Source organism: Phoenix dactylifera, chromosome 18, assembly GCF_051530095.1.
Source record: "Phoenix dactylifera cultivar Ajwa chromosome 18, Ajwa_hap1_PhDact_Kaust_v1.1, whole genome shotgun sequence".
Lineage (NCBI taxonomy): Eukaryota > Viridiplantae > Streptophyta > Magnoliopsida > Arecales > Arecaceae > Phoenix > Phoenix dactylifera.
Window position 1 is genome coordinate 17,356,701 of NC_143207.1, and position 14,643 is coordinate 17,371,343.

General features: G+C 38.8%; 2 protein-coding genes across 2 annotated transcripts; both read left to right on the plus strand.

Moving 5' to 3' along the window:
* The first annotated feature begins 1,339 nt into the window (after nt 1–1,339).
* On the plus strand, nt 1,340–4,078 carry LOC103714497 (GRAS family protein RAD1-like). The gene has a single exon (XM_008801764.4). The coding sequence runs from the start codon at nt 1,340–1,342 to the stop codon at nt 2,903–2,905; it is 1,566 nt and encodes a 521-aa protein (XP_008799986.4). The 3' UTR covers nt 2,906–4,078.
* Nucleotides 4,079–7,841: 3,763 nt separating this feature from the next.
* LOC103714470 (nucleoside diphosphate kinase 2, chloroplastic-like) lies at nt 7,842–14,059 on the plus strand. The gene is made up of 7 exons (XM_088714485.2): nt 7,842–8,111; nt 8,310–8,366; nt 8,484–8,570; nt 10,114–10,194; nt 10,395–10,507; nt 10,616–10,665; nt 13,343–14,059. Exons 1-7 carry the CDS (start codon nt 7,869–7,871, stop codon nt 13,408–13,410), a joined length of 699 nt encoding a protein of 232 aa, XP_088570611.2. The 5' UTR covers nt 7,842–7,868; the 3' UTR covers nt 13,411–14,059.
* Nucleotides 14,060–14,643: the final 584 nt, after the last annotated feature.

Sequence of the window (14,643 nt, forward strand, 5' to 3'; positions counted from 1 at the left end):
CCTGGCTATGTTCGAAGTGTCGATCTACAAGAGCATTTGAATACATTATTATCATACATTCAAGGGCTGACAAGATTTATGACTTCTAATTTTAACCTAATGAAAGCAAAATAACCGGATGGGAATTCTCTAGGGAAGGCCTTCTTGTTCATAGCTGACATATGTGAGTCAAATCTTCTTCTTCTTGAATGAAGAGTGTTTGGAGCAGATAGGGTCCATCTCGAGGGAGATTCCTCCATGGTGATTGATTGGATACAGGGTGTATACCGTTGCGGGGACCGTTGATCAGCGATACTCGCAGACGGGTCAGGAAGATAGAGTCATTTCGGGTTGCATATGTGTTTCGGAAGGCTAACCGAGCTGCAGACTGAGTTGCCTCCTTCGTTGCCATGACATTCCTGTTTCCTTGTAGTATTTTTTTTTCTTTTGACTTGGCTAGCTGTATCTATTTAAGAGCTATATGCAATGTTGGATTTACCAAAAATTAAAAAAAAAAAAAATGATGGAATCAGTCTTCGGAGGCTCGACGTATGGTAAGGATACTATCTCTGAAATGACCCATGAATGATGTCACCCAATCTAGATTCACGGAAATGACTGCGTCGGCAAAATGGTATGCCTAGATATTGTCTCCCAACATATCGAAGGAATAAAAGAGCATCCAGATTCCATCGGGGGCAGGCCTTGGACCAAGAAGAGACCTCAAGATCCTGTTTCCAGAAGCATGCCGTAACGTAGAAAGCATACATATGGCAAGACAACACGACCTCATTATATTTAACAGCAGTACAAGGTATGCTCCCTAAGCTACTCGGTATCCTTTCCAATCAGCTAATATTAGCATCAATTGGTCGTCATAAGTGACGGATGTCTGGAAGTGAATTGGAGGAGATTATTTACCAAGATAGAGAATCATTCAGCCGTACGCTTTAACAGCTGCAAGGTCATAGTAGGAATCAGGATGCCTGTAATATGAGATTTGTTTAATTAATTACAGAAGTTTGCCAATGGTTCATTTAGTTCTATTGGCCGGCTACCGCATAACTAGTATTTAAACTCTCTGAGTGTATGAATTTTGCTGCATTTTAAACAAAATAGAAGGCTCGAGACAAAAATTAGGCTCCAAAATCTTTGGAATCTCATCGAGCTTGTTCTTTCCTTTATTGTAACTGCGATTCTTGCTATCATCGCCTGTAACAACGTCATTTTAGCTGTTTCTGGATCGTAATTCTTGGCATACTCGGAATGACAGTATAAATAAGCTCCAATGGGCTTGGAGTTGGAGGTCTTTGGAGCTGTGTTAGAAGACAGAAATCTCTGAGAGAAACTGCATCATTAGATGGCTCCTGGACCCTACTTGCAGCCTCAGCGGAAGCAACTCCCTCAAGTAGTCTACAGTGAGGAAGGAGTACTGGTTGGGAGTGGCCTTGACCTCACACTTTCCCACATGGCGAAGATGGCCCCCAACCCCTTCACTTGCCTCCTCCCAACATGGGATCACCCCTTCCAACTATCGTTCCCACCAACCTTGGAGCTCGCCGGGCCATGCAAGAAGCCAAGGATCGATGCTGATGCCATGGCAGCGAGCCATGGCAACAATGGCAAGCAATCCAACTGCCTCCGAAAGCTCCAATTCCGCGACCATGTCAAAACTTACAAGCAGAAGTTTTGGGCCTTGGAGGCGCTTGGGGAGCCGGCAGAGGGTGATCACCTGGTTGTCGAAGAAGGAGGCGGCGGCAATGGCGATGGCGATGGCGATGGCGATGGCATGCGCTTGGTGCAGCTGCTGATATCATGCGCTGAGGCCGTCGCCTGCCGTGACCGAGTGCAGGCGTCGGCCTTGCTCCATGAGCTGAAGGCCAATGCCTTGGTCTTGGGCACGTCGTTCCAGCGCGTGGCGTCGTGCTTCGTGCAGGGCTTATCCGACCGCCTCGCGCTGGTCCAGCCGCTCGGGGCAGTCGGCATTATTGGCCCTGCAACAGTCCCCGCCATGGCCGCCGACAGGAAGGAGGAGGCCTTGGGACTGGCCTACGAGCTGTGCCCCTTCCTCCGGTTCGGGCACTTCGTGGCAAATGCCTCCATCTTGGAAGCCTTTGAGGGAGAGAATTTGGTCCATGTAGTGGACCTGGGCATGACCCTGGGCCTGCCCCACGGCCATCAATGGCGAAAGCTCATCGACAGCCTCGCCGACCGAACTGCCCCCCCGCCCCGGCGCATCCGCATCACCGGCGTCGGCGCTCCGGGCGCTCGGCTTAAAGCCATCGGCGATGAGCTCGAGACCTACGCTCGGAAGCTCGGAATAAACCTCGAGTTCTTTGCCGTCGAGCGGAACTTGGAGAATCTGACGCCCGAGGACCTGGAGCTCGATGAAGGGGAGGCTCTCGTCGTCAACAGCATGCTCCAACTGCACTGTGTCGTCAAGGAGAGCCGAGGAGCCCTCAACTCGGTGCTCCAAATGATTCACGAGCTATCGCCGAGGATGCTTGTCCTGGTGGAGCAAGACGCGAGCCACAACGGCCCGTTCTTCCTCGGGAGGTTCATGGAGGCGCTGCACTACTACTCGGCCATCTTCGACTCGCTGGATGCAATGCTGCCGAGGTACGACACCAAGCGCGCCAAGGTGGAGCAGTTCTACTTCGCGGAGGAGATCAAGAACATCGTGAGCTGCGAGGGGCCGGCGAGGGTGGAGAGGCATGAGAGGGTGGACCAGTGGCGCCGCAGGATGAGCCGGGCCGGGTTCCAGCCGGCACCGATCAAGAAGATGGCTCAGGCCAAGCAGTGGCTCGACAAGGTTGAGGCCTGCGAGGGTTACACCATTGCCGAGGAAAAGGGCTGCTTGGTGCTCGGGTGGAAGTCCAAGCCCATCGTCGCCGCTTCTTGCTGGAAATGCCATCTCGGCGACTAGCATTGCTTTGATCGTAGAATGACAGTCCTGGTAACGAGTACTACTAGCTTAAAAAGCAAACTCTGCTTCAGTTGGAGAGACTGGAGTGTGAGAGAATAAAAGAGCTCAACTTGGTGTTTGGGCTGGTTGTTCAAAGCTTGAACAGTTGAAATAAAAGACTGTCATTTGCTCTTTGGTCACCATGATTGCCATTTTTCCTGTCTTCCTGGGTTAAAGGAAGGAGCCAAAGAATTAGGATCCTCCCATCACGGCAGTAATGGACCTGAAGATTATGGCAATATCACAGAATTTGTTAAGAAAGGACCCGAAGAATCAGAATCCTCTTATTAAGGTAGTAATGGACTCGAAGATTCTTGCAGAATCACAGGATTAAAGGACAACGGCTAGCAATTCCATTAATGATTCCTGCTTTATTTGCTTCCTGTAATCTTGTGATTTGTTTCGCCATTTTATGTATAAATAGGACCATGTACAGGATGACAAGACACAAGAAAATTCTCAATACAGTCTCTTCTTTTCTTTCTCTTTATCCTTCTGTTCCTTATCTAACTCTGATTTTTCATCCTGCATCCATTATATTGAGGGCAACTCCCGGCACAATGCTAAGATTGCTCCGATATAATCTCGGGATGTACAAGTTTGAAATAAGAAATAGTCTCTCAGCATACGAAAACAAGTCTGCATACACCCAACCCTCTCTATATACCGCAGCAGTGGCGAGAGCTGCGTCTTTCCTCAAATCTATCATATCAAAGCCGCTCGAGTTTTGGAGAAATTCAGTACTCCCAATGATCCACTGCTATCAAGGTTCCAGGGAAATTTGCAGCATCGTTGAGATTGCAGTCAAGGGGGTCATTTTCTGAATTGTTTTTGAATGAAGGCATTTTCTGAATTGTTAAAAAGTTGGTGGTGGCAACGGAGCAACAGGAACAAGGTAATAATCCAAGAAATGAAACAGTGGGGTCCATATATAGTGTGGTTGCTCGTTGTTGAAGAGTAGGAAAGTTCAGCAAACCAAGATATCTAACCAAAAACGACATGGGATATTCCGAGAGGCGTCACTGTATGTTTTATGGAAACAAGAATCTGGCATTGCTCCTCGAGGTCAGTATCCTATGATTCCAAGATGTCACAACCAGTTTGGGGTTGTCTGGTGAGTAATTGATGATGACATAGAGGTGAGATAAATAGATTCCGACACGCAATTCTATTCAACATTTGGATCCGATTTCGGTCGAATACAAACATGGCTGCTATGTGCAATAAAGATTTGGACCAGACAAGGATATATATGTTGTTCTTGACCAGATTCAAATATCAATATCGATATGATTGCATTTAATATCTCTAATCCCTAATATTATAAAGAAAACATTAGGGTTTGGAATCTTCCCCACAAATCAAATTCAATATTCATTTCACGGATAGAATCTTCTGCTGCTCCTTTTCACCACATTGGCTGAGCTTCCTCTTATGGACCATGTCCAACGAGATCTAGACAATCACTTGCATAGCATAGGCAAATCTCTAGTAAAATTTCATTTTTGGCTACAAATATCAATATATATATAGGTGGCAATCAATTGCAAGTAGGGTCGGGTCAGAGATGAGTCGGATCGGATACAGATCAGGTCGAAAATTTGTCAATCCGAATCCGACCTGTTTAATAAACAGGTCAAGATTTTAGATCCGAATCCAACCGATTTATTAAACAGGTAACTTGATCTAACCCACATGACTTAAATAGGTTAAACGGGTTAAACTAGTTTTTAATGAATTAAATGGATTTAAACAAGTTAAACAAGTCAGAAATAGCTTAAGCAAGGTCTAAATAGATTAAATGAGTCGGGTTATAAGCCGATCCAATAATTAAACGAGCTAAAACGGGTTAAACAGATCAAAGGTCCAAATCTGAACCCAACCCATTTGATAAATAAATCTAGACGGGTTAGACCATTTATGACCCAAATCTATTTATGTCAAACCCAAATTGATTAAAGTGGATAAGTTGCAAGCTGAATTGATGGGTCGGGTCATAAATTGTCGTCCCCATTGATGCATAAGATAATAAAAAATAAGTACCTCAAGATTTGTTCACCATTAGACATTTGGGTTGTTTTTAGATCCAAAGCTTTGTTTGAACCAGTGAACCCTTTTGCAGCAACAACTCGAGCATGGGAGCATAGGAAGGGTGCTGGCCTTGCCAACTTGTACACAAAAACCGCAATCTGAGCCTTTTAGCATATTAGATATGGTTATTGTTCATACCGGGATAAAGAATGACAAAGATATTCCGTATGAATTTCATATACACCACATATAGTTATTGCTTGTACATGAATAATCTTAATTTTAGACATTATTTTCAAAATTCAAATGATATATCCATGTATATACAAAGAGCAAATTAAGTGTGTGTATGAAATGAATGTGCATGTAATTGAATTGTGTCTGCTCTGTTTACCTGGCTAAATTTGATGCCAAAATAATTTGTTTCATCGGCTTAAAATAAAGCCTAGAAGAGGACAAAAAATATATAGAATACGGATCAGATATCAATATATCCATATCAAGTTTATATTTAGTAAATATGGATGCAGATATGGTTATTAATCAGATGCAAAAATTCATATCCTTAAATATATATGAATTTATATCTAATATTGAAAGTATAGATACAAATACATATATAAATCAAATAGTTATTTTGGGATCTTGAAATCAAAAATATTATTAAATAGAAGGTAAGTTAAGTTAGTAACATATTAATATGATTATTTTTTTCTTAAAATTTAACAGTTTATATATACAATCAAGTAGGATTACAAACAAAATCGGATATTTGAATATGAACCAAATAGTTTGCTATCTATGTTTATATCCATTTTTCTTTTGATGAATATGAATATAGATATGAATATTAGTTGGATACTCAATTTTATATATAGATTTGGATACAAAAATAAATCCAGAAGAATAGTATCTGATCTAATTTCACCCCTAACCTAGAATCTAATGGCCGACAACTTTCTTTAGAATTCCATCCAAAGAGTTGTATCTGGCTAAGACCAGCGGCTTCCGGCGTTGTTATCCTTGACACCGCTTGGTCAATATAGAGAGCTTGAAATGAGCAAGTTTCAAGGACTACCTTCAATCCCCTGTTTACGATGTTGAAAGAGCAATAATATAAATATGATAATAAGTGAGTATAAAATGGCAAGAGGTTTCCTAGATTATAAAACATGAAGACCATCCATTCATTCTCTTAAGTCATTGGACAAGTAAATAATTCAAGTGATGCTCTTTTTAATATAAAGTCGTTTCAAGAATCAAAACCAAGAAAATCTATGCTTTGAAATAGAAATGTTAAAAGAAAAGTCACGTCGAGGAAATTCTAGTCCAAATGCAAGAGATTTATACTAAGGATAATGGTGATGGGAATGGTAGAGGTTTACCTTACTGCAACGCCATTGGTAGCTAGCTTTTTTGTTCTTCTTTTTATTTTTTGAGTGGGTAGCTTGGGATTAGATCTGAGCCTTGAGCTTTTTTACAAGATATGCTCTTTGAATTAAGCCATATCTTTGAGCATAAGGCTCAGAGTCTGATCCCAACTTACCCACCAAAAAACTTCAAAAAACAATCAATAGAAACAAAGAGAGAGAGGGGAGGGGCTCTGATGGTTTAGGAGAGAGATGGGGAAAGAAAATTTATAGGCAAAAAGAGCACAGAGAAAAGAGATGAAGGTGCATGCATGCATACAACTCAAGATTCTTCTGGATGATTTATGAAAGACAAATAATTAATCATGGAGGATTCTCAAAAATTTAGTGAAATAATTTCCTTCCAAAAGATGCAGGTGAGATGCATCTATACCCTCTTGGGATCTTATGGAAGGTGCATATGAGGAATATATAGTCATGCAATATGGTTTCTAGATTTTGTGAAATAAACATCATAGAAACTAAGGAAAGCTAATTATGTCCATGCCTACAATTTGAAGATCATGACTTATCAACCAGAAAATTTATTTTGAATCCCTTTCTTGACAAGAATTTAATTTTGAGTCCAAATAGATATATTATAGATATTACTATAAAATTTACATTAGGGATTATATCCTTCAAAATTTTTGTGTTTTTAATTTATCCCTTCAAAAGTGAAATATGTGCGCATATATATGTACGTATATATGTATAATAGGACGGGCTATGCACCTCTCAAGAAGAGAGGTATCCACTCATCTCAGGTTCAAAAACAATAATCATGCACTTAAATTGAAGATCTAGATTACTAATCATGGTCTATAGTATTAAAAACTTTTAGAAACAAAATGCTATATGTTTTAGTGGTATGAGAGGGACAATATTTGAAAGCAATATAAAGATGTTTGTCTGTGTAATAATTTAGAAACTATTGTAATATGGCATGTAATTCATCGTGGCGTTGTTACGTATCAAGTTAGCTTGATGATATCATACTAATCCATCAGCACACAAATCCTTCGATCGGCTAGAAAGATTATAGTTTTAGTTGTTTTTAAGAAAAAAACTAGGAAGATTATAGCGAACAACTAGAAAGTCTAATTTGAAATACTCATGCATTTCACATCCCAAGTGAGATTCAAACTTAACAATAAAACTCTCTCACACCCCCCTTATCATTATCATCATTATCACCATCATAATGAAAAATTTCATCAATTTCAGTCCAATCAACTCTACTGGTGAGGTGCCCCGAGCACTTCATGGCATTTTGTTTTCTAATTTTATTGAATGTATTCATACTCGTCAGATATGAATCCACCCGCTCTAGCAAAAATAAAAAATAAAAAGAAGAAAAAGAAGAAAAAGTCCAACAATTGGACGGTCAGATTTCCTTCAATCAGTCAAAGCATCATCAGCACCTTTGACTCTCCAATGCTTGAAAGGTCCAAAACGCAGGGGGAGGGAGAGGGGAAGAGAGAATGGATAGTCTTGCCGTGCTCGGGAGAAGCCCCTGCGCTCTATCCGGAACCCTTCAATCTCGGAGCCATGGAGTCTCTTCGTTCCCCCGCGGGGCGCAAGCCCTCGCCTTCCCCTCCCACCGCCACCTCGCCGCGCTCCCGCCGTCGCCGTTCCTCTCCCTCTCGTCTGGCGCCGCCGGCGCCAAAGCGCGCGCCCGGAGGACCGGAACCCGCATCTTTATTCCCCACCTCGTCGCCGCCATGGTGCGTTCTTCCTTTCCTTTCTACGCCTTGGATTCCGGTGAAAAATGGAAAGAAATCCATGGAGGAAGGAGCAAAATTCAAACTTTTTGTTGTTTTTGATATCAAATTGTGAAAATCGACCTGGTAGCAGCACATGTTTTGCTTTTTCTCACTGCCTTGAAGTTTCTTCGTTTTTTTATTTTTATTTTTTTGGTGCAGGAAGAGGTCGAGGAGACTTATATCATGGTAAAACCCGACGGTGTTCAACGTGGCCTGGTATGACTCTTATTGTCGAGTTTTTAATGGAAGTTTTGTTTTTCTTTTTTTTTGGCGTAATTTTAATTAATTCCTGCTTTTATGTGAATTTTTGGTTGGATGGATAATTGGATATAGGTTGGAGAAATTATATCTCGGTTCGAGAAGAAGGGATTTTTGCTGAAGGGCTTAAAGCTTTTCCAATGCCCCAAGGAGTTAGCTGAGGTTTGCTTCCCAAACTGCTGCTGGATTCACTGATGTAAAACAATTTTCCTTTGCATATGAATAAAAGAATTGTTATGTGTTTGGGTGGAAAATAACATTTATATGAATATGAAAAAAAATTTAGTGACTCTTTAGACTGTTCTGGTGGAGCTGTTTGACTAAATAATAATGTGGCATTGCATATGTAAATAAAAAAAATTTAGTGACTCTTTAGACTGTTCTGTTGGAGCTGTTTGACTAAATAATAATGTGGCATTGCAAGAATGTCACATTATGACTAAATTTAGTGACTCAAACAGCTTGAGTGTTTGACTCAAGCTGATCAATGAATCAACTGTGAAGCCTAAATGACTCTTTAGTGACTCTTTATGACTAAATAACATTTATATGTAAATAAAAAAAAATTTAGTGACTCTTTAGACTGTTCTGGTGGAGCTGTTTGACTAAATAATAATGTGGCATTGCAAGAATGTCATGTTTAAGACACTTGTGCTGTTTCTGTGGTGTGAATCTTGCATCATCTTGTGATCATCTTTTGTGGGGAGAGAGTAGTCTGCCACTTTTATTATTCCTTTGGATGAATCATTTGTTGCTTGAAGGAATTTCACACTCAAGAAGCCAATTCTTAGCAAAGAGGATAGTCCAGAGTTCTAAGGGGCCTGTGAATTTTGTTTACCTGACTAAGATATAATTGTAGGCATGGACAGAATGAATTTTAAAAGTTGGATGCATTAATATAGATAATGTAGGTTTCTACGATAAAATGAGTCCCTTCAGTTCTATTTCTACTCATTTAGAAGCATTTATTCATAAATTCTTTTGCTAAGCTGAATTTGTATATTGAGAAATCAGTTTTTAAGGTTTCCAATGAAATTAGGAACAATATTTTCTTTTCTCTCCTTTCTCTGTGTTCTCCTCCAATTGAAGAATAGATTGTCATAGAATCAGACAATCCTTGCTGATTATGTGCAAGAGTTGCATCATTTTTCCAATGTATGTTGTTAGCACAAATATGGTAACACATATTTTTCTCTAGGATTGCATACTCGTCTAACAGTTTTCGGTCTACAATCTAAAATTCACTTTGAGCAGGAATTAAATGCAAAGAGGATTTCATGACATTAGTTTGGGATAGAGTAAGGCAGTGGTTGCTGCTGTAACTGAGAATTAGTTAAGTTGGACGGGTAGTGCCTTCAATTCTATTGCTTTTCTAACAAACTCACCTTATAGTTAACCTGAGTGATATGGGTAGGGGGGCCCTGAAGGAAAAGTTCATGTTGAAGGCCAAGGATAAAAGTAAAGGTGCAAATATAGTAAAGGAAGGTACAGTTTTAGTATTTGGAGGGCTTATGGATTGAGTTTGATGTTTAGAAGTCTTTCTTTTCAAGTTTCAGGTATTGTTATGAGGGGATGGCATTATTTTGTATATCTGCTTATGTTTGTGCATGTATTCACTTGCTTATCTGTTACTTATGAAAAGGAACTGAAGAATTGTAGTAAGTACAGTAGACTAGTCATTTTCTGATGGTCATTTGATCGGCAGGAGCATTACAAGGATCTGAAGGACAAGTCTTTCTTTCCTAAGCTGATAGACTACATCACCTCTGGCCCTGTTGTTTGTATGGTATATTTCTTGGCATTTACCTCTAAATACATATACATATAGTATAGACATATATATACATACATATGTATGTCTCTCTATATATATGTATATGTATATATATGTATGTATATGCATGATGCATAGATAATACAAATCATATTAATATGTTCACTTTTTCCTTCACTATTTGGTTTCATGTTCTTTTGGGTGCATGAAAGGCTTGGGAGGGTGTTGGTGTTGTTGCATCAGCTCGCAAGCTTATAGGATCAACCAATCCTCTTCAGGCTGAACCAGGCACCATACGAGGTGATTTGGCAGTTCAAACTGGCAGGTTGTGTTCCTTAGCCATTTTTCGTTAAAATTATTCTCTAATGCACCCAAAGCATTTCTTTTATCATCTTGTTTTCCAAGAAAAAGGTTTTACAATGACCTTTTGCAGGAATGTTGTTCATGGAAGTGATAGCCCTGAGAATGGCAAGCGTGAAATTGGTAAGCCATACAACACCTTTGATAGACATACATCATAGGATTGCCCTTATCTAAGCATTGAAAGCAAGCCCCATGAGTGCTAATTTGTTCTTGTTTAGTTTTCTCATTTTATTTTTAAGGTGCCACTGATTACTTTGTTCTATATTCTCAGAGAATTAAATGTGAGGTTTGGTTAATTCTTTTCAATGAACACATATAGTAAACATGAATTATTAGCTAGAGTCCTTGTCTGATAAACTCTACATAGATAATTGTTAATCACATATTGAACTTGAGTTTTTTGTTTTCAATCACACACACACACATATTCATGCAGTAAGTCGAGATATTCCATCATTTGTTACCTGTTACTAAAGTTATCATCTGCTCAACTATCAACTGCATCTTGAGGTTTTCTGTGACAGCCTTCAGTTTTTGCCTCTGCTTCAAGGTTTTATGTTCTGGCCAAAATGGATCAGTATCAACAGAGATCGAATCAAAACTAAATCCCAGTTTTGGGTTTCAATCAGTTTTGTCTTTTCCGGCTAGTTTCAGCCTGTTTCAATCAAAACTGGTTGGTTCAGTCCAGATTCAGTGGTTTTAGCTAGTTTCAGCCAAAATTGACTAAGCTTAGATATATGTGCTTCTTTTGAGTATTATTTTGTTGTTTAGTCATTTATTTATTTACTTAAGTATAAGGGCTATATAATATTAATTTTTAATTATTTTCTTTTGCTTTCTTGAGTTAAAAGATGAAATAGATAATGATTATAACCCTGAAAGGGCCAACGTTTCCAAAAAAAGGCTCTTATTGTAGCATGATACAGTGAGTAGTTTGAACAACAAATACGAGATATTTCGAAGATATAACTTCTTTTTTATATAAAATAAATAGCATTCTTCGACTACATACAAATTATTAAGTAAACACTTAACTTCAAAATATAAGAATTTGATCTATTTGTGAGTTTTACTAGAAAATGAAGAAAATATTCAAATACACTCAGCACTCAAAGGTTTTAAAATAATTAAAAGTGGCAAATACGATGAACTTTCTAACATCTGGAGTTCAAGAAGAAAATTTTATATATTTTATATAGCAAAAATAGTAGTATACATTCACTCACATGCAATACTGACATTAGCCTAAAATTGTTGAAGCTGGACAAAAAAATAATCTATATGACACGAAATACTCTAAAATGTTATCTAAAATAACTGATGTTGACTCCTTTTTTTAGTTTTCAAATTTTATTTTTTTCTTTATTTTTTGGTTGGAACTCTGAAACTTGGAAGGCAACTTCTGAAACCACCAAACTATCAAATCCAAAACACGACGAATCTAGCCAAAACAAAAAGTGAGATGGAATTTTCAAACCTTGCTATGTTTTTTATCCATCAAATGACCCAATCATCAGCAATCTTGCCATCCAATATTTCTTTAATACTAATTAAAATTTGTTAGGATTCATGTATGTCAACTATGATCCTTAGATCTTCATTGTTTTGTTTGCTACTAGAATGTCTAATTCATTTCATGTGAGATGACCATATATAATTCATGTATTGCTACCTACTGTTTCAATGAAATTAATAAAGAAATTGTTTGCCAAAAAAATTATGTTGGATTGGACTCCAAATTCCTTGATGCAGATTGGGGCTGCATGCGAAACAATCTTGGAATTCATTTTCATTATAATAGCACCTACCGTGCCAGATGGATGGTCAAACTGGAGTGGTTAGCCAGACTACAAAGCTAGACATGAAGAATTCAAATAAATGGGATAGGATGTCCCCTCAAGATGAATTCACTTATGATTATAAGGTTAACCATTTGGCAAGGAACTGTTCATTTTAGACTGTCTATGAGCATGTGCCACTGTACTATTTTCACCTTATACCAATTACCAACAGTCAATATAGTTAACCCAGGAAAAGTAATCAAGGAATTTGTCCACCACCATAAGAGTTCATGATGTTCGTCGAAACACCACAAAGCAAAGAAAAGAAAATGGATGATGCATGCCATCTTTAGATGACTTCAAGGAAGGATATCTTGTATTCGCATATTAAAAGAAAGAACATCTGGTGGGACGTATAACATGCTTAAAGATAGAATAGTTGGTCCATGATTGTTTATGAAGTCCAACTAAAGGAACAAATTTATGTGGTACTCACAATTAGCTAACCTTTGATTTGCAAAGATTTAATTAAGTTGCTTAATTGCAAGGTCACATGCAAGTTATTTCCAAATTAGGGAGGATAATCAAGTCCATGTGCTGTTATCTTGCTATGCCCGATTTTGAGTTGGTTATTACTTGGAATAATGTGTTGAGCAATTGTATTTTCTTAGTTAGCCTTTTGGTTTCCCTGTTCTTTCCCTCCTACAATGTCTGTCTGATTTTCCTCTTTCAAGATTTGTTTCTTGGTTTCTGGATGTTTTGCATGGACCTCCAATAAGTTTCACCAATAAATTGGAAACACAAACAGTGGGCTATAGTTGACATGGCTGTGGTAAATTTCTGAAATAGAATACCTATGACTGCAGTAAATTAACTAGTGTCTGAACTGAATTAGTAAATTTAGTTGACATCCATCCTAATGATATGGTGTTGAGTTATTAACTGCAGTTGGTCATTATCTGTGAGATTTCTTTCATTGTCAAGTCTCTAACCTTGATTTCATTCTTTTTCTACAGCCCTATGGTTCAAAGAAGGTGAACTATGTTCATGGGTACCAGTTCAAGCACCTTGGCTTAGAGAGTAATTTGCCATCTATTGCTTCAAGAAGCAATTTGTGGGGCTGGTTAGCTCCATTCTTTAGGATCATTCTTTAAGGTTAGTTTATTCTTTACGGCATGGTTTCATGCAATTCCATCCTGCGGCTTTTATGAAGGAGGCTATAATGACCTCAATGAGAGCACAAGTTGATAAGTCTTTCAATTCCATGCTGCTTCTTTATCGGCCTTGTCATTGCATTAGCTCGAGCAAGATTTGAGGTAATGGAAACTATGAATTTCTCCTTCGAGACAGCTTGGCCTCATCTTCATGCTGTGAAGGCACTGCTACATGCTTGAATTATTCCATGTATTCTCGAAGTTTTGACATTCATCGGTGTTTCAGATTGAACTTTCTTTGCATCACCATACCTTTGCCATTCTGATCCATGGACTCTAATTAAGGCCTTTTGAGGTATGATCAAGTTCTATCATGATGAGTACTTAATTTGAAACACCTTAACATTTTTAACTCAACGGCGTTAAAATTTGAGCATGCCTCATATTAGATGGCAAAATAGAGGAAGGATGCTGAATGTACTCTGCCTTGCTTTGTGTTGCCAGGAACAGGGATGTGGTTTACATATTGTACTATGCATCACAAATTAATTCAAGCCACATATGCCAATGCGCAAATAATTTGAAGCAGTTGTATGCATGCCATAGCATTTATATCAAAATATTTGTTGGTTAGGTTCAGTCTTTCATAGCTCAGTAACTTTCCTTGAGCAGTGGAAGGCATTACTTGTGTTGCGCCGAATAATTTGAAGCAGTTGCATGAATGCCAAGAGTATTTGTCTCAAAATTTGATGTTGGTTAGGTTTAGCCTTTCATAGCTCAGTAACTTTCCTTGAGCAGTGGAAGGCATTACTTAACCATGTTTTAAAACAACAGAAGGTAATGTGAACAAGGGTAAATCAAGAATTCCCACTGCATTTTTGCAGGCTACTAATTGAGACGGTGTTAAAATTGACATGAGTCAATAGCACTGCAGTGACCATCAAAAACAAGTCTCAGCAGAAACATCAGGTCAGATATGGGGTTGTATCTTTTGGGGCGAAAGAAGGATTCACCTTCCTTCACGTGAATCCTCTGTTAGATTTCGCAACGGTTGCTTTGAGAGCTGTGCTGATGGATGAATGAAAGAATTTGAAAGGTTTTGATATATGTGCAAGGAGCTATCCAATGGTTGATGTTGCAAAAAAAAAACTAATCATTCTTTC

What these genes read in the sequence shown, in the direction of transcription:
- LOC103714470 (XM_088714485.2), top strand. Translation starts at nt 7,869, where the DNA reads ATGGATAGTCTTGCCGTGCTCGGGAGAAGCCCCTGCGCTCTATCCGGA. An exon ending in CCCACCTCGTCGCCGCCATG is followed by an intron (nt 8,112 to 8,309) that starts GTGCGTTCTTCC and finishes TTTTTGGTGCAG; the next exon opens with GAAGAGGTCGAGGAGACTTA. An exon ending in GAATGGCAAGCGTGAAATTG is followed by an intron (nt 10,666 to 13,342) that starts GTAAGCCATACA and finishes CTTTTTCTACAG; the next exon opens with CCCTATGGTTCAAAGAAGGT.
- LOC103714497 (XM_008801764.4), top strand. Translation starts at nt 1,340, where the DNA reads ATGGCTCCTGGACCCTACTTGCAGCCTCAGCGGAAGCAACTCCCTCAA.